At 42.3% G+C, this 20,003-nt stretch overlaps 1 protein-coding gene across 1 annotated transcript in view; it reads right to left on the bottom strand.

The window, feature by feature from the left end:
- actn2b (actinin, alpha 2b) overlaps positions 1 to 20,003 on the bottom strand; it is a 69,642-nt gene that overhangs the window by 48,269 nt on the left and 1,370 nt on the right. The window contains exons 2-3 of the mRNA XM_060932872.1: positions 993 to 1,107; positions 790 to 909 (exon numbers count right to left, since the gene is read on the bottom strand). Of these exons, the coding sequence (XP_060788855.1) occupies positions 790 to 909; positions 993 to 1,107 (235 nt within the window). The remainder of the gene's footprint in view (positions 1 to 789; positions 910 to 992; positions 1,108 to 20,003) is intronic.

Below are 20,003 nucleotides of genomic sequence, written 5' to 3'. Positions count from 1 at the left end.
AAGTTCATATAAAATAACAGCACATTGACACTAATATCAAATCAATATTCAAATAAACAGCACCTTAGATAGTTTACCAAAAAGTACATAATAACACTTATTTTCACAGTTCTGATCAAGTGTGCACACCATGCATGAGCCACTGGTAACTTATTTTTTATCAGACTTGTGGCTGGTGTCATAAATCCTTGTGGCACTCTTACAGTCCTGCAGGACCTTTGAGCTTAACATCTTGACAACAGCTGTCAGAGTTCATTTTACAGGACAGAAGACTACATATGGTGTCCTTCCCAAGTTCACTTCTGAATTCTGTGTCAATCCTGCGAATCAACGAAAAAATCCTCTCACACGTTTGGGACATGTTCACAGCTTTCTATGTTACGTTGATAGCAGCCTAAACGAACAATGCCAAAATCACACGGGGGAAAGCCGATGATATCCCAAGATGCCCCAGGTACAACCCCGGTGGCAAGTTTTACCGCTTTTTACCGCCGCGTATCGCTTAGCGAAGCAGCGACATGAAAAAAAACCTTTAAAAGTGGTTTAAAATTTTTTTCAGTACAGGATCAGAGCTGAACCGGGAGATTACTGGGGTTATTTTGGTGACTGGGAGGCAGGTTCCTGTACCGGGAGATTCCCGGTCAAACCGGGAGGGTTGACACCTAAGTATCGATACTATCAAATATGAAAATATCTGAAACTTACCTTTTGCCATGAGACACTGTGAAAAGCAGGAAGTTAGTTAGACAGGAAGTAGCTCTGAGACAGTAACCAATCGCAAAAACAAACCTTCAGCGCCGATGGAGACAAGCTTGACTCCTTTGCTGGTGATGAAATCAAGAGCTTTGTTCACATTGGCTATTTTGTGAAATCGCATTTTCCCTCTGTCAGGTTTGGGTAAACGCTCACCTGTGAGAAAACAGGAAACAATAAGCACAAAAGTGATGGTTTTGGGGGGGAAAGTGAACACAGAAGTGTATGTGTTTGTGTACCTGAGATGACTTCGAGCAGAAGCATGAGTTTGAGGCCATTCCTAAAGTCTTCCTCGATGTTCTCAATCTGCGTGCCAGCCTTTCGCAGATGGGAGTTACACCATGCGGTGAACGTCTGAGGAACACAAACGCACTCAATCTCAGACATCTACAACACTGAAAGGTTCTTCAGTTTTCCCTCTTAGGGAACCTTTCAAAGGTCCTTATAAACTACTTACTCAATATGCTCACGTGTCAAAGCAGAAGCAAAGTTTCACTCGACAGAAACCTTGACTCTTCTTGTTATAGACCACATGTTTAGAGCGATGGATGATAAAGTGACTTCTATGGTCTTCATGGACTTAAGCAAGGCTTTTGACATTTGCCACTTAACACTTCTTAACAAATTACACAATCTTGGGATCTCCTGAAACACTTTTGACTGGTTCAAGAGTTCTCACCGAGAGGAAACAGTTTATCCGTATCGAAACCTCATTGTCATCGCTACTCATCACCACTCATGGTGTGCCTCAAGGCTCTATTTTGGGGCCTTTGCTCTTCAATTTATACATGAATGACTGACCGAGATCCATTGGAAACTGTCAAGTGGAGTCATGTAGATGACACAAAGTTCTAGCTTTCCTTCGCCCCTGTGGATATTGAGGAAAGTGTACATCAAATCTCTCAAGACCTTCGCAAAGTGTGTGAATGGTGTCAAAGTCAAAAGTCCCTCTCGCACCAGGATCTGGTTTTCCCAGGCAGTCTCCTGTCCCAGTACTACCCAACTCCTTGAGGCACATGGGTTTGGCGCCAATCTCCATTTCAGTAGCCCGTGGCCTCTGAGCTATTATATAGCTAGGGTTACAGTGGGGAGGGCTGGTCCTCTGGTAACTGTGAGAGTTTGACTTCCCCACTCACATCTGTATTGCAGCATGCTTTGCCAGATGGCAGTAGGTACCATTTTTATGATGGTCTTTGGTATGACCCAACTCCAAGTAGAACTCACAATCTCCCAGTCGAGAGGTGGACACGCTAACCACTAGGCCAGCTCTGGTGAGCAGTGTTGCTCCAATAAATTACTTATCAACCCAGACAAGACAAAACTCATGTTCTTTGGAGTTAAACAGATATTAAATACTGTTTCTAATGGTTACTGTACCCTTCCTGGGTCAAGACCTGGTTCCTGTCACGTCATGCAAGGCCTTGGGCATCACCTTGGACCCTAGCCTGTCATTCAATGATCACATTGACTGGCATCATCGCTACTGGCCGGATTAAGCCAAATTAACAGAATTAGGCACTTATTCTCATGGCATGTTCTCCAACTCATTATAAACGTCCTGATTTTTAGCAAGTTAGTTTACTGTTCCACCATATGGTCTGATACTACGAAAGGGAACATCCAAAAGCTACATGAGTTATAACAGGGGTAAGAAGGTTTGATCACATTTCACCCACATTAAAGAAACTAAAATGGTTGAGCAACTTCTGCAACTTCATGATGTTACCATGATGTCATCGGTGGCTGTCCATCACTAGCAATGATGGCTGCTTCATTAGGATGGGCAGAAATGCAGATGGGCCGTGAGGCCCACACCAGGGCACACCAGACTTAATCTCCTTTCCTAATGAAGCGCCTTGCACAGTAAGGCAAGACAAACGATGTCGTGCCCCCATCATGTTGTCTCTCTAGACCTCCAGACCTGATGCCAAGTGGTACACAAAAGTGCCACAGACCTGACAGGTATGGAAGTTGCCCTGCAGTGATGACTGACTTGCCGAGTGATGCCATCTGTTGGCCATTTGAGTGGCTCTTCTGCATGCCATCAGGTGGTGAGCCAATGACCCTGCTGGGTTCATCTGCCACATTGCACTGGAAAGCGCCCTGCTGCCAGCACCTTATTGGTGATGTACGATTTAACCCATAGCTGGAACCCAGGCAGGTGCGCTGACCACTCCGGGTCAGAGCAGACCTGGGAGCAATGGTGATTAAGGGGTAACTCTACTTTCCCCAATACTCAAGTCCTCCTGGACCTGAGATTCACCACTGGCTGCAGTTCAAGGTCATACCCAGGACTACCACGATGTACAAATGCTTAAATCAACTGGCGCCTGATTGCCTCTGCCAGAAATTAGCCAAGAGATCCGATACACGCATTTACAACACCAGAGGAAAGAACATCATCAATACACCATGGTATCGCACAATGCCAACCCAACACTCCATCTTCCATGGACCCAAATCATGGAGCTCTTTACCCAACATCGTTAGAGACTCCAATACCATCTGTGCTTTCAAGAGGAGCATTAAAGAATGTTTAAGGAACAATGACATTTAATATTCATATATTTATATTCATATGCTTTTACAATTACGTATTGTTTAGACCGCAAGTTGGCCTAGTGGTTAGCATGTCCGCTTCTCGATCAGGAGATTGCGAGTTCTACTCATGGTCGGGTCATACCAAAGACCATCATAAAAATGGTACCTACTACCGTCTGGCAAGGCATACTGCAATACAGATGCGAGTGGGAAAGTCAAACTCTCACGGTTACCAGAGGACCCGCCCCACACTGTAACCCTAGCTGTATAGGTGAGAGGCTTTATCGGTGCCGCACCCATACGCCTCAAAGAGTTGGTTAGTACTGGGACAGGAGACTGCCTGGGAAGACCAGATTCTGGCGTGAGAGGGACTTTAATATATTGTTTAACTTATTTTGTAAATTAATTTCTGAAAATCCCTTGGGAGAGGAAGTTAAAATTGTACTGGATTGTATTGTACTTTGTAGCTTCTACGTAGGTTCTATGCTATAACCACTAGAAAAAAAAGTCATTCTCTCATTAGCCTCTTTTTTTTTAAGTTAATAAAACTAGCTGGTGAAGTTACTGAGAAACTCTGACTTTCCCCGTGTTGGAAACCTTTACCTCTGTTACAAAGCCAATACTGGAGACTCCTTCCATAAACGTTACACAACTGTCTCTTCATGGAAAACTCTCAGGAGACATTTGACTTTATTAAATTTTTAAAAATAAACAAACAAATAAATAAAACATTTCACACAACCTAGTCTGTTTATTATTGGTAGGCATATCGGGTGAAAATTCAAATTCAATCCAAATTGCTTGAAACTGGTCTCGTTGAACTCAGAATTGAATGCAGATCATACTTTTTACAGAATTAATACATTTATCCGTTCTTGAGATATTACAAATCAAAGATTGAAAAAAAAGGCTTAATTTTTAGGAAACTGACGTAATTTTCCGTATGAGGATCACATGGTCCAAAATGGGCCTCATTAACCAATGAGATAGCTTTTCTATTTATCAAGATATTTACATGGAAATTGGCAGGTACATAGATGACTGTATACTGAATACAAAGTTTGAAAATTTAGTAAAAATAAATCATGCAACTTAGTATTTAATTAGTATTAATTATGCTAATTAGGTAAAAATGTTAAATCGGTACACTCAATAAAAAAGTAATGAAAGATTATTTCTAATCTCCTCTTTGTGCTCTGTAGGCCTTTGTATTTCTCAAAAGTAGGGCCTACTAGCATTTATATGAAAGAATATAAAAGATTATTTCGACTAATTTTCACAGCTTTCAAGGCGAACCTCGAAAAAACTGTCTGATCCACATCCAATAAACAATTCACGTTAACTGAAATGAAATTGACGCTTGCGTTTCTGACTTCTGTTTTTTTTTAAATCCTCATTCCGACCACTAAGATCTCAATATTTTTCATCAAAACAACTACAGTTATATTCTAAAATAGTTATTTATTTACACAAATCAGTTTGATTTGAAAAAATAAGTAGATAAAGCCATGAAAACTCACTTCAAAGTCTCCCGTGAATCGTAACATCAAAACTAGCAGATGGAAAATTTTGCTGAATTCATCAGAAACAGTGAGAGCGAGAGAACATCCCTATAAAGTTCTGATTGATATTCATGAGTAATCCAGTCGGAAACTGATCAGGAGAGAGAGAGAGAGAGAGAGAGAGACTGCTTTCCCGTGACTCAAAAAGAAAAGCACCGGCAGTTTCCCGATGTCCCGCGAGCAGCGTTTTTACTCTGTTGTACCGACTTCAACCTGCCGTTACTCCCAAAGTACTGAACAGATCTTAACCAGATACATTTCTTTGGAAAGCAGAGATTATAAGCTTTTTAATGACAGTATTCACGATAGAAAATATTCAAGAGTTAAGCAATGATAGATTTGGAAACTTAGATGAGCGTCTGCATGAACAATTCTCACAGCACAGCCAGCGAGCGTCTGATCTGCCTAATATAAGACATACTATAGATCAACGCTGTGTAAGCTGTTATTATAGAAAAGACAATGCTCTTATGACCTCATGAAAAATCAGAATCGAGAATTCAACATGGTTGTGCTTAAATACTGCAATAGCAAATTATATTGTGTGTTATGCAGCTGACAGATGTGTTACTCTGGCAGTATAAGATTACTGTTCAGCCACCGACGTCATCTCTGTGAATCACACACCGGTCTGGTGGAGGATCACAGGCTGTAAATCAACCTCAGACTTTCCTCTGACATGATGCCCGGGATTTCTTTTTGTAATTCCAGGAACGATTTGGACTTTCTGACCTGCTCTCCAGTAATACCTGACCTTCTCCTGACTGACAGAGAAGCATCATGGGCTTGTTGTTCATACACCAGGATCTTAGTTCATCATCAGGAATGTATACTCGTACCAGAACTACACACAATCCATTGGCGATACATTGCAGAACTTCAAATGGTGTTATATACAGTCCTGTGCAAAAGTCTTAGGCACATGTAAAGAAATGCTGTTGACCAAAAACGGTTTAAAAAAAAATTATGAAATGTTTCAACATTAAAGGTCCCATGGCATCGTTTTTTCATTAATTGTGCGGTGGTCTCTAGTATGAATGAATGCCCTGTGAGCCGGTTTTGGTGAAAAAAAATGCTGTGGTTCTCCTGTTTCAGGCTGTTCTAGTTTGGTGGAGGAGCGGGTGGCGGGAGAGTGACAGGATTTCAGCTCTTATCATTAATATTCATGACATGTAAACGTGTTACCTCTGATTGGCTAACAGCACTGTGACGCTACCTCCAGTGGGTCAGAACAAGCGGATGTGGGTGTCTTACTATGGCGAGAGAGAAGGAACAAACCGCGAAGGGAAAAATACCGCACGCTGACGTCATTAAGGTGCGACGCGAGGAAATAAAATAAATTCAACAAATGTTTGGGTTTTTACTGAACAAACAAACAAATAAAATGAACGAGTGACTTAAAAAAAGAATGTGGGTGTCTTTGTAAAAACTGTTTTGATTGGCTATTATAACAGAGCATGCTGCATGCTTTTTGGTTTTGTAGCACAGAGTACCTGGCTAACTGCAGGAAGCGGTTAGCTGCACAGCTAATGTAGCCATTGCAAGGCTAACGCACCGATTTTAAAACACGGCAAAACATAAGCTCATAAGTTACAGTCAATTTCCAGACTAAACTCAGTTTAACAGAGCATGCTGCATGCTTTTTGGTTTTGTAGCGCAGAGTACCTGGCTAACTGCAGGAAGCGGTTAGCTGCACAGCTAATGTAGCCATTGCAAGGCTAACGCACCGATTTTAAAACACGGAAAAAAGACTTAACAGTTATACACTTACTTGTTCGGTGTTTGTTGCTGATGCGGCAGGGATGCTTGGTACGGACCCAGGCTTCAGTGACAGTTGATGTGCAAAACCTGCCCTGTACTGTCCCAAGTTGTGGAAACATTCATCAGGAAAATGCTTCCGACAAACATACACCGTCTTAGGTAGACTCGACGGCGTATTATTGGAGTAAATAAAATTAAGCCACTGCGTCTTCAGGGGCTCTCCCGTCGGCAGTAAAAACAGACTCTTTTCTGTGTTGTCACATCCATGTACAGAGCAACTTCCATGTTTGGTGGCAACTTTTGAGCTGGGCGGGAATCCAGAGGGGGGGGCGTGGGGATCATCTCCCTTGCTGACGTAGTAAAGGGAAGAGCCTATCAACGCGCCATTTTGACGCGCCATTCTCAAATGTTGACAAAGGGTGGGCATAGTTTGGTTTACACATTATGACATTTCTAGCCACTGGGGTGACTTAAGAAGGTCAGAGGAACTCACTTTAACGTTAAAAAGCCTCAGAAAGTGAAAATTTCATGCCATGGGACCTTTAAAAAAAATACTATAAACAGTAATCAATAAGCCATAATAAATGAAACAAAGTCAGTATTTGGTGCAAGACGACCCTTTGCTTTAGTCTCAGGTCCAGTGAGTGCAGTTTTATGCGGAACTGAGCTGTAGGTTTTACTGAGCGTCTTACAGAACCAGCCGCAGTTCTTCTGGACACTTTGGCCGAATCCCATTTCACCCCTTGGACCAACCCCTTGGCCCTTCCCCTCCATTTTGCGCGTTCACGTGAAGGGGTAGGGGTATCCCAATCCCAGTTAACGCGGAGGGGTAGGGGAAGGGGTAGGGCTTCTGTACCCCTCCAAACGGAGATTTTCCTGGAGCTGACTCCGAACGAAGGGGTTTGAGTGATTTCCCACAATGCCATGCGGATTTCAGCGAGATTTCATGCGGATTTCAGAAAGATGGCGGTTCCCGCGGCGAAAGATTGTCATAAATGTATTTTCTCCATTATTTACGTGTTTTAAGTTGTTATCCAGAGGAAACACGCCGCTTGATTCGCTTTCGAGCTGAGAATGAGCAGCGATTTCTGAAATCCAAGCTGCTGCTAAAAAGCTTTGGGAGTGAGTATTGTTTTCGGTTGCTTGACTGCGTACGTTTTGTTCTGTTATTCTCGCTTTTATTGTTTACATGAGTGTTCTGACACCTCATTCTGTCGGATGTGGTGCACGAAGCGCCAAAGATATCCCATTCAGTGGTGTTAGTTAACAAATCACACCCTGCCAGCAGAGATTTCTGGTTCTGGCTCTGACTGTAGCGGCTGGTCGCAGCCAATGACGCATTTGGTCGCGTTTTGCTAACGTAAACGCTGACGGAGGTACGCGATGACGTATGCGATCGTTGAAGGGCTATCCCAATACGTAAGGGTTGAATTTCAAGCCCTATCCCTTGTAGCTCAGTTTCAAGGGGAAGGGCCAAGGGGAAGGCGGAGGGGAAGGGGGAGGGGGAGGGGTAGAAATTAGAATTGGGATTGGGCCTTTGTCACACTCGCTTCTTCATTTTGCACCAAAACCCAGCAGCCTTCATTATGTTTTCTTTTTTTTAATCTGAAAAGTGCTCTCTTATAGAACATGCTGCTCAGATATAAACATTATTTTTCTGTCACGTTTAATTTTGTGCTGGAAAAAAATACAAACGCTTGGAACTCGAAAATGTTTTGACTCAGTCACAAAATAGAAATCTGTAACAAAGTTTGTGTGAAAAAATAGGGTGCTAAGACTTTTGCACAGTACTGTACTTCTTAATGCTTAAACTTCAAATCAAATGAAATGTATTCTATCCACATTCACTGGATATGATCAATCGCGTGCTCTGATTGGCTACTCTACTACTAGGCTATCAGCTCATATACCGTGAGTAGAGCAAAAAACGGCGGAGCGTGTTGCTGAACCAACCGAGGACGAAATAAATTCTACTTGAAAACAAAAAACCCACAAAAAAAAGGCAACAAAATATGGATCAAAAGTATTTGATGGTAAGAACGTATTTTTTGGAGCTATGATTTGTTTTTAGCTCTGTATATCATCTGCTCTACGTCCTGTCGTCCATGTTTTTTGTTTTGTGGGGCGTGAAAAGCCACGTAAACAAATCCGTTTGAGACGTGCCGTTTTCAGGAGTTCTTCCGTACACTGCTCCTATTTCCTGTAGCGTCTCTTATATGTTAGCTATGCTAGCATCCTAGTTTCACTGCTAACACAAAAGCTACTTTTATGTCTTACGGTTCCTGAGAGTGTAATGGAAATTTCCAGCTTCTATTCATGCGTTTTTGTGAATATTATAGATGGTGGTCGTATTTGCGGGGGAAAAAAAAACCAATTCTTTCGATTAGCTTGCGTAATTTTTTTTTTAAATGGATGTGTCATATGTAATATAATGAACATTACATGGTGGTGCGAAGATATGAAGTTTATCTTCTCGTGCTGAAAATATTTTCACTCGTTCGTGAAATATACATTCACCACTTGAAGATAAACTTTTTAGCACAACCGTGCCATATCCTCTATAAATGTAATTATATTTAAAATAAGAGCCAAGCTGAGTGGGCTTTTTTTTTTTTGTAAACTGGACGCTCATGTTAAAACAGTCTAGAGTAGAGTGGGGGAAAAAGCCCCCGTGGGGTAATACGCCCCCGGCCTGTTTTACCCAAAATAACCACCAGATGGCGCAAAGTTACATTTCTATTGTTGATATGGACTGGCTTGACAACGGGGATATACAGATATCCACTGTGGATCGCATATCAGCAACGCAGGGGAGAGAGATCAAATTTCATGGTAAGTGATATAATTTTCAGATATCAGTAAAACTGTATTTAGATAGCTGCTATTTCGTCAGATATCACAGCTGTGTATGTGGTATGAGTAGACAAGTCAGTACGTTAAAAAAAATACATTAGGTATAAAAAGTTGAATCACATTTTGAAAGTAAGACCCTTTTTTGTAAAAGTGTAGTCTGTGGGATAAAACGCCCCCTTAATGGCGGGGTAAATGGCCCCCAGGGGGCATCGTTTCCTTTTATCATAATTACTGTATTTCATACATTTCTGAATAGCAGATACATAGTTTTTAATAACATCTCGCTTACCTGATTGAGTAAAGCAAGTAATTTGAACTTAATATTAAAAAAAAAATGAATATTAGCATTATTTATTGATGCACTTGTTCTTTGTTAATTCATGTTCAATCCACACAAAATTATATTGAAATTAAAATGCGAAATATAATAAAATAATGCATCTATTCATTAATTCAGGGATATTTTCTTGTTTCTTTCACATTATAGGCTTAAGTAAACACTTTTGCTATCCAAACAGCTTTTTTTGAGTGAGGGGGCCTATTGCCCCACCTCAGGGGGCCTTTTACCCCACTGGGGGGGAAAGGCCCCCTTGGCACAATGTTTGTTTTTGTTAAAAAAAAAATTAAGTATTAACTTTAGGCAAACTTTAGGTGGCATTATTGTTCATGTCACTGTTGTCAAAAACTATGATAAAACTAAACACATGGTTCATTTCAACTTGGAGAAAAACTGAATTTTCCTTTTTCCCCCACTCTACTATTTATGTTTCGATGTGACTAGAGTTCATTGCTTATCGATTTTTACACACCAGGGTGGAATGAGATGTTTAAATTATTCTAAAATACGGCTTTAATTCTTCTATCCTATGCTTTTACTGTAATAGCCTTGCTTTTAGTTACCCATGGTCCTTTAGAACTAATGTCCATCGAAATGAATGAGACTAAATGGAGATTATATGTATTTTTTTTGTGTGTGTGTGTGTGGCCTGAACTGGACTGAGCCCAGCTTTAAGCCGTTAAAAGCAGGACAGGACCTGGCGCAGTCATCACGGAGATCAAAGCTTTAACGGTGCAGTCCAGAGCACATTCCTGACGAGGTAAGGCAGTAAAATTAGCTCGTTGGCCGGGTGTGTTGTGATAAGAGAGCTGTGGATCGAGTGGACGGGGATGTGGAAGCTGGCTGTGACCCAGAGACTCCGTTTGGATGAAAATGAATTTCATTCATCCATCGGGAGAGCATGTGTCGGTTTATTGACGTGTGAATGATGTGCTGTGATGGGCAACAATAACATCAGGCAAAATACTCTTTTCTGATTGGCTGGTTCACTGTTGAATTCTCAAGTCTGATCGGTTATCATGTTCTTTCATTTTCGATAACTGCTCTACCATAAGCGATGACAAGAAACACTTTGAGACGTGCATTTATCGAAAAAGAATCAATCAACGGTGGAGTCGTGTGATGAAGCGGACTTCCTGTTACCAACCAGAAGTTGATTATTTTCCAGTAACAGCACATCTGGGATAAGAAGTGTTCGATTCCTTTTATACCAAATAGGTTTAGCTTATTCTATCCACATTCACTGGATATGAGCGATCATGCGCTCTGATTGGCTACTCTACTACTCGGATATCAGCTCATATACCACGAGTAGAGAAAAACAAAATGCCGGAGCGTGTTATTGAACCAACCGAGGATGAAATAAAAACTCGACTCGAAAACGAAACGCCAAAAATACAAAAAAAAAGGCAACAAAATATGGAATGAAAGTATTTAATGGTAAGAACGCATCTTTTTCACAAATTGATCCTGTCATTTCGCCACTTTGTTTACATTCTAAGCGGAAATGATTGTCAGACGTTTTATATAAAAGTTATTGATCGAATTTGCAAAAAATTTAAATAAAAACGCTCCGATTCTCAAAATCCAGTGAATGTGGATAGAATAAAACAGTTATTCCACTCAAACTCGTCGCCTCGTCGGCATGTACGACTCAATTTCGTGGAATAATTGTTAATTATGTCCAGCTTCCTGCGAGTTCACGGTTACTATAGAAACAATAACGTATAAATCCATGTTGGGATGTGCCTCATAGCCAGAACTATCTTCAGAACTCCTCTAATCAACACCTTTTGACCAATCAGAATGAAGAATTCAGCAGCGAAGTTGCGTAAAGCATTCTGGATACACTGTATGACAGGAAATGATCAAATAAGGCACTAATTAAAGTCAAAGAACAAAATATTTTCCATTAAAGTGGTCTTTGTGTGCTGGAGATTAATAAACGTTCAAGTTAAAGCTCTTCACCATACCATACCACACAGCTATTGTTCCAAACAAAGGAATTCCACGCCAAGGACATCGGATTAAACCCCCCTACAGCCTTTTGGTCCTGGGGGTTAAATTTAGCCCTAGTGTCCTTGCTAATCCTGAGCACGTCATCACGTGTCACAAGCCATCTGTTGACAGCGAGCACATACCGACCACCTCGGCCTCTCCAAGTGCCGCTATTGTTAGCGATGATGCCAGATTGGGTGGTTTTCCGCATAAATGCTCCATTTTAATCGCAGTGACCTGAGGAAAAAAACGATTACAGCTTGTCTTCTGTTGGAAATTTTTACATTTTCAGCAGCAGCTCATGAACAAACTCCAAAAACAGTCCAAGTTTGCTCGCTCTAAAACACAGTTTTAGCTATTTCACAAGATAAGTTACTTTTGGTGTTTGGTTTTTTTCCTCTCTCTCTCTCTCTCTCTCTCTCTCTCTCTCTCTCATACCACCATGATCTATAATATTCACAAAAACACATGAAAAGAAGTCGGAAATTTCCATTACGCTCTCAGGAACCCGTAAGACATAATAGTAGCTTTTGGGTTAGCAGTGAAACTAGGATGCGAGCGTAGCTAACAAATAAGAGACGCTAAAGGAAATAGGAGCAGTTTAGCATCCTGAAAACGGCGCGTTTATATAATCACACGCTCGTGACGAGTTGTTCAGTGTTTGAGTCTCAAACGGATTTGTTTACGTGGTTTCTCACGCCGTACAAAACAAAATACATGGAGGACAGGATGCCTGCAGAGCTAAAAACAAATCGTAGCTCCATCTTGAAGCTGGAGCCAAAGGATGACGGTTTTAAAGTGCGTTAGAGGTGATGATATAGCGCACATTTATAGTTTTTAAATACTTTTATGAAAGTGTATGGATAAATAGTGAGCTTTTAGGAGCTCGTTTATTTTCCCGAACTGCTTTATACTGTAAAGTGTGTACATTTGGAAGCACAGAAGCATTTTCTCTACACTCAGCGACCACTTTAATATGAACTTGTCGTTGATTCTAATGGCGTATTCACACCTACGTTGTTTGGTCCGGACCAAATGAACCAAATTTCCCTTAGTCCGGACCTTTTGGGTTGGTCTGAATACAAACCACCAAACTCTGGTCCGGACCAAACAAGCGGACCGAGACCGAGCTGCAAGGTCGGACTCGGTCCGGACCAAAGGAACCCTGGTGCGGATCTTTTGGAGGTGTGAAAGCAGACCGGACCTAATCCGACAGTTTTGCTTTTTTGTACCTCGGGAGCTTCCGTCGTTTGTCGAGCATTATGGGAAACAGAGTCTTGACACTCCACCGCAAAGTGCAAACACTGTTTCGGTTGTCAAGGGAACCTTACAACAGTCGTTCAGTCATTCAGACCAGTGGTAGGCTAGACTACAGAGTACAAAAAATGAGTAGGGGGCAAACGTGGGCCGAGGAAGAAACGCGTACCCTTGTGGATATATGGGCAGATGTCCACATATCTGAGCTTTTGGAGAGAACACACAAAAATGCCGACGTGTTTGCTGTATTCAGTGAGAAAATGAAGGAGAAGGGGTTCACGCGCTCCCCAGAACAATGTCGGCTAAAAGTGAAGAAACTCCGTCAGACCTACATTAAAATCAGGGACATTCTTTCAAAAAGTGGCGGTACTAGCGACGCAAAAAAGAAATTCATCTATTGCGTGAAGAGCCAGAACTGTCACAACATGATGTGCGCTCATCAGCGCTATCCTCCATAGCAGCCTTCCCCTTTGTCGTCGTCGTTGATAAATTACTTGTACAACAGCATAGTAATCGCACAATTGTGAAAACAGTAAAAACTGGAAAAAACATATAGCTTTGATGACATTAAAAAGAATAACAGCACGGAAAGCCTCCATGACTACTTTTGAACTTAACGCTTTGTGCGCGTGTCGTCTCTGACCAATAGCTGAACGACCTCAGGGCGCGTGGCTTTGTTGACAGATTTTGGTCCGCTTACTAAAATGTACAGTGTGAAAGCGAACCGCACCAAAATGAAAAAATAAAAAAAAAAAACATTTGGTTCGGACCAAAGCAAGTGAACTATCGAACTATCCTGGTCTGAATACACCCTAAGATTCCTGTTCTTGGCTGCAGGAGTGGAACCCAGTGTGGTCTTCTTTCTGCTGTTGCATGCGGAGATGCTTTTCTGCTCACCACGGTTGTAAAGAGTGATTATATGAGTTACTATACGAGTTCCTTCCTAGCAAAAAAAAAAAAGGCTCGAACTGCTCAATCTGTCCATTTTCTGATCTCTGCCCTCTCTTATCAACAAGGCGTTTGTTTCCACCCACAGAGCTTTCGCTCACTCGCTCACTCACTCGGTCGGTCGATGATGTTTTTTGTTTTTCGCACCATTCTGTCGGTGTAAACTCTAGAGACTGCTGTGTGTGAAAATCCCAGGAAGGAGATCAGCAGTTTCTGAAATACTCAAACCATCTGGCTCAAACCAACACCCATGCGACAGTGAAAGAAAATCACACTCTGAGATCACAATTTTTCCCATTCTGATGTTTGAACTTTGTGAACATTAATTAACTGAAGCTCTTGATTTGTATCTGTATGATTTTATGTGGTGGCATGGTGGTGTAGTGGTTAGCGCTGTTGCCTCACAGCAAGAAGGTCCGGGTTCGAGCCCCGTGGCCGGCGAGGGCCTTTCTGTGCGGAGTTTGCATGTTCTCCCCGTGTCCGCGTGGGTTTCCTCCGGGTGCTCCGGTTTCCCCCACAGTCCAAAGACATGCAGGTTAGGTTAACTGGTGACTCTAAATTGACCGTAGGTGTGAATGTGAGTGTGAATGGTTGTCTGTGTCTATGTGTCAGCCCTGTGATGACCGGATAGGCTCCAGCTTGCCTGCGACCCTGTAGAACAGGATAAAGCGGCTAGAGATAATGAGATGAGATGATTTTATGCATCAACGGATCGGCTGATTAAAGAACTGCAGGGAAAAAAAAAAAAAAGCAGTTGGGTGTTCCTAATAAAGTGACTGGTGACTGTATAAACCATGTAGCTCCGCGTAGACGTAAAAACATCAGAGAATAAAAATACGGTGGTTGAATGATTACATTTAACAGTTATTCCATGAACTCGAGTCATACATGAGCTGATAGTCGGCTATAATCCATGTACGACGAGATTGAGTGGAATAACTGTTTTATTCTATCCACATTCACTGGATTTTGAGAAACAGAGCATTTTTATTTTATTTTTTGCAAATTCGATAAATAAAATCTTTATCCAAAACGTCCAGCAAAATCATTTCCGCTTAGAACGTAAACAAAGCAGCGAAATGACAGGAGCAAATTGTGAAAAATGCAATAATAATAATTCTTGAAAAATTAATTTAAAAAAAAGATACGTTTTTCCCATCAAATACTTTTATTCCATATTTTGTTGCTTTTTTTCAATATTTTTTGGGGTTTTGTTTCCGAGTACAGTTTTTATTTCATCCTCGGCTGCTTCAGGAACACGCTCCGCCATTTTGTCTTTCTCTACTCACGGTATATGAGCTGATAGCCTAGTAGCAGAGTAGCTAATCAGAGCACACGATTGCTCATAACCAGTGAATGTGGATAGAATAAGAATTCTTATAGTATAACTAATGCCACTTTTCCACTACAAACGCGGCTGAGTCGGGCTGAGCCGTGCCGTGCTGAGTCGAGCTGAGCGGGGCTGTTGGAGTTGCATTTCGACTACAACCGCGCTGAACCGTGCTGACTGGAAGTGGGTGGACACATTGGGTGGAGTTAGCGAAAGTGGGTGGATGTCACATGATGTCGTTAAGCAGCGCAAACAGTGACATCAGTGAGCTTTTAAGCGGTAGTCTCACGACCCGAATAGTAAACAATAAACATGGAGGACATGGAGTCGTTAGTGTTGCTGGTCTTGGTTCTGTGGCTTGTTGTCACCGACAACGCCAACAGATACTGGCAAGAGCGTATAGATGAGGCGAGGCGCACAAGGCTTCATAATTCTCGTAATTCGTAATTCTCCTTCTTCCGGGTTTACGGTGTTTACAGATCCCAGCGTGCTCGCGGGGCGTGTGTGGGCATGTGAGGACACTCCTCCTCACCAATCAGTGCACAGGGGAGTGTCTCCTCATGCCCCCAGCCTCACTCGGCACGGTTTGGCTCGCTTCAGCCCCACTCCAAAACCGTGCGAGTTTTAGGGGCTAAGCAGGGCTGAAGCGAGCTGAGTCGTGCTGTTTTTTGGTAGTCGAAACGCGAGCCGTGTCGGGCTGAAGCGAGCTGAAGTGAGCTGAAAAAGGGTAGTGGAAAAGGGCCATAAGTGACTTTCCATGACTTCTTAAAAGATAACGAAACGAGCTTAAAAAGAACGTTTAAAGCTAGACGGCCTTTCAATTTCATAAAATCCGTGAAATTTAGTTCCGTCTGAAATGTGGTCATTGTGATATATGTTTATTTCTGTAATATCTCAAAATATCAGGCCATTCTGTGGCTGGGAGGTTATTTAATATGAGGGGATTAAAGCAAATAATGTGCATGAAATCTCTCGCTTCGTGCAGTCAAGCAGACAGAGGAAGTCCATGTGTGTGCATGTGCAGGTTTACCTTCTTCTTTTGGGTTTTACGGCAGCTGGCATCCACAGTGTTGCATTACTGCCATCTACAGGTTTCCCTTTGACTGTGCACTGACAGTTCCATCATTCTGTCGCTAAACGAACAGCTGATCACACCGAGGTGCTCGCCGAGCGCCGATATTTATTAGTTTGGTCCTGCGTTTCCTTTCTTTCATATATTACATGACGTCTTTTCTCACTTTCTTTCCGTTACTGTAGTCGGTCTTTCACATTTCATTCACACACTCACGTCCTCCATTTTTCTCTCCTGTTTCAAATTTGTATCCCACAATGCCTTGCGCGAACAGGGAAAGCCCACCACGTGATGCATGACGTAGTATCTTGAATTGCGTCATGGTGAAGCAGGAAAAAATGGCAGATAATTTAATGCCACATGGCCTTAAATTCATTAATTGTTCTGTTTAAAAAAAACTAATAAAATTGGAAGTCTATGATTCGAATTCAGTAGCTTTTGGTCCATTAAACAAAAATAACTGGGTGTCGGGAAAATTCTTTTTATGACCTAAACTTGAAAAATCTGAAAGGCGGTCTACCTTTAAGTATCATTCCACTCTCAAGCCCAACCCCTCTCTCTCGTCTTTTTTCTCCTGAGCAACAAAGTCCTGCTGAATCATATGATCTCTACAGAGTAACAGCAGAATTATTGAAACACATTCAAAAAACACAGTATGAAATTTTTTTTTACATTCAATTAGCAAGTTTTTAAAAAAAAAAAGCCTGGCCTATTGGTTAGAGAAGCAGCTTTGGGACCAAAAGGTTGCTGGTTCAAGTCCCTGGACCAGCAAGAATGGATAAAGTGCACTTAAGCAAGTACGTCGCTCTGAATACCAGCGTCTGCTAAATGTGCTTCATGTAATTGACTATAAATAGAGTAAAGCTTAGATTTTGCATTCTTTTATAATTTTATACAACAAATTTTCATTACAAATGATATCACTGACAATAACCTCAGTGAAAAGTAGAACCTTTAACACATGTACACGACTTGATGGTCCATCTCATCTCATCTCATTATCTCTAGCCGCTTTATCCTTCTACAGGGTCGCAGGCAAGCTGGAGCCTATCCCAGCTGACTACGGGCGAAAGGCGGGGTACACCCTGGACAAGTCGCCAGGTCATCACAGGGCTGACACATAGACAACCATTCACACTCAATTTAGAGTCACCAGTTAACCTAACCTGCATGTCTTTGGGGGAAACCGGAGCACCCGGAGGAAACCCACGCGGAGAACATGCAAACTCCACACAGAAAGGCCCTCGGCGGCCACGGGGCTCGAACCCGGACCTTCTTGCTGTGAGGCGACAGCGCTAACCACTACACCACTGTGCCGCCATATATATATATATATATATATATATCACTCCTTCCAGAGCAATCGTCGCTGGTCTTTTGGTTAAAGTGCATATCCTGGACCAAATTCGCTTTTTTTTTTTATTATATGAAAGCATGTCCCTGTACACACTCCAGAAGGGTAATTTTGCACAAGGCCATCTGTCTAAGGCAGAAAAAAATAAAATAAAGCACGTCTGGAAAAATCCCAAGGGAGTCTGGAGCCAGATTCGTGACGTCACCTGCGGAAGCGCCAGCAGGCTGCGAGAGCTTGCACAGTTTCAGTGCACAGCCTGTGTAGACCAAGTTTAGCAGCTAACGATTTTACATTGAAATATGGAATTGTCACCTGAGCACAATGTGGGAAACGATGAGTACTAATCCCATCAAGATTGGTGTTGCTACACCCTCCTACAATACATCTGTTAACCATTTTAATAATTACGTGATAACGTTGAAGAAATTTGCAGAAAACCACCAGGTCGTTTTCTCATAAACAAACCAGCGCTGACGTAGGATTCAGAAGGAGGCGTCCCGCACGCGACGTCACGAAAATCAATGTTTGCCGGGAAATCCAAATGCCGAGTTTTTTCAGAGGCGGACCAATTCACCTCAAATGGCTTGATTTCAACTGAATTTTTCTGGTATTGCGCAAAGTAAAAAAAAAATTTGCACAAAATGCAAAATGGGACAGATATTTGACCAAAGTTTTATATAAAATAGGAGAACTACATTGATCCGGTTAAGAATCAGAAGGTTGTGAGGTTGAATCCTGCTTAAGTATGTAAAAATAAATATATATGATCTCATTATCTCTAGCCGCTTTATCCTGTTCTACAGGGTCGCAGGCGAGCTGGAGCCTATCCCAGCTGACTACGGGCGAAAGGCGGGGTACACCCTGGACAAGTCGCCAGGTCATCACAGGGCTGACACATAGACACAGACAACCATTCACACTCACATTCACACCTACGGTCAATTTAGAGTCACCAGTTAACCTAACCTGCATGTCTTTGGACTGTGGGGGAAACCGGAGCACCCGGAGGAAACCCACGCAGACACGGGGAGAACATGCAAACTCCGCACAGAAAGGCCCTTGCTGGCCACAGGGCTCGAACCCGGACCTTCTTGCTGTGAGGCGACAGCGCTAACCACTACACCACCGTGCCGCCTATATATACACAGTGCCTTGCAAAAGTATTCATACCCCTCGAACTTTTTCACATTTTTCCACCTTACAACCACGAACTTAAAAGTTTTTTATTGAGATTTTATGTGATAGACCAACACAGAGTAGCACATAATTGGGAAGTGAAACAAAAATGATAAATGGTCTTCAAAATTTTAAACAAATAAAAATCTGAAAAATGTGATGTGCATTAGTATTCAGCCCCCCTGCGTCAATACTTTGTAGAGCCACCTTTTGCTGCAATTACAGCTGCAAGTCTTTTGTGGTATGTCTCTACCAGCTTTGCACATCTAGACACTGAAATTTTTGCCCATTCTTCTTTGCAAAATAGCTCAAGCTCAGCCAGATTGGATGGAGAGCGTCTGTGAACAGCAATTTTCAAGTCTTGCCACAGATGCTCAATGGGATTTAGGTCTGGACTTTGACTGGGCCATTCTAACACATGAATATTCTTTGATCTAAACCATTCCATTGTAGCTCTGGCTGTATGTTTAGGGTCATTGTCTTGCTGGAAGGTGAATCTCCTTCCCAGTCTCAAGTCTTTTGCAGCCTCCAACAGGTTTTCTTCCAGGATTGCCCTGTATTTAGCTCCATCCATCTTCCCATCAACTCTGACCAGCTTCCCTGTCCCTGCTGAAGAAAAGCATCCCCATAGCATGATGCTGCCACCACCATGTTTCACAGTGGGGATGGTGTGTGCAGGGTGATGAGCAGTGTTAGCTTTCCGCCACACATAGCGCTTTGCATTTAGGCCAAAAAGTTCAACTTTGGTCTCATCTGACCAAAGCACCTTCTTCCACATGTTTGCTGTGTCCCCTACATGGCTTCTTATGCCTGTCTTTCAACAATGGCTTTCTTCTTGCCACTCTTCCAAAAAGGCCAGATTTGTGGAGTGTATGACTTATAGTTGTCCTGTGCACAGATTCTCCCACCTGAGCTGTGGATTTCTGCAGCTCCTCCAGAGTGATCATGGGCCTCTCGGCTGCTTCTCTGACCAGTGCTCTCCTTGCTCACTCTGTCAGTTTAGGTGGACGGCCATGTCTTGGTAGGTTTGCAGTTGTGCCATACTTTTTCCATTTTTGAAT

The sequence above is a fragment of the Neoarius graeffei genome, chromosome 11 (assembly GCF_027579695.1).
Source record: "Neoarius graeffei isolate fNeoGra1 chromosome 11, fNeoGra1.pri, whole genome shotgun sequence".
NCBI classification, from domain to species: domain Eukaryota; kingdom Metazoa; phylum Chordata; class Actinopteri; order Siluriformes; family Ariidae; genus Neoarius; species Neoarius graeffei.
This window is presented reverse-complemented; position numbering and strand designations above follow the sequence as displayed.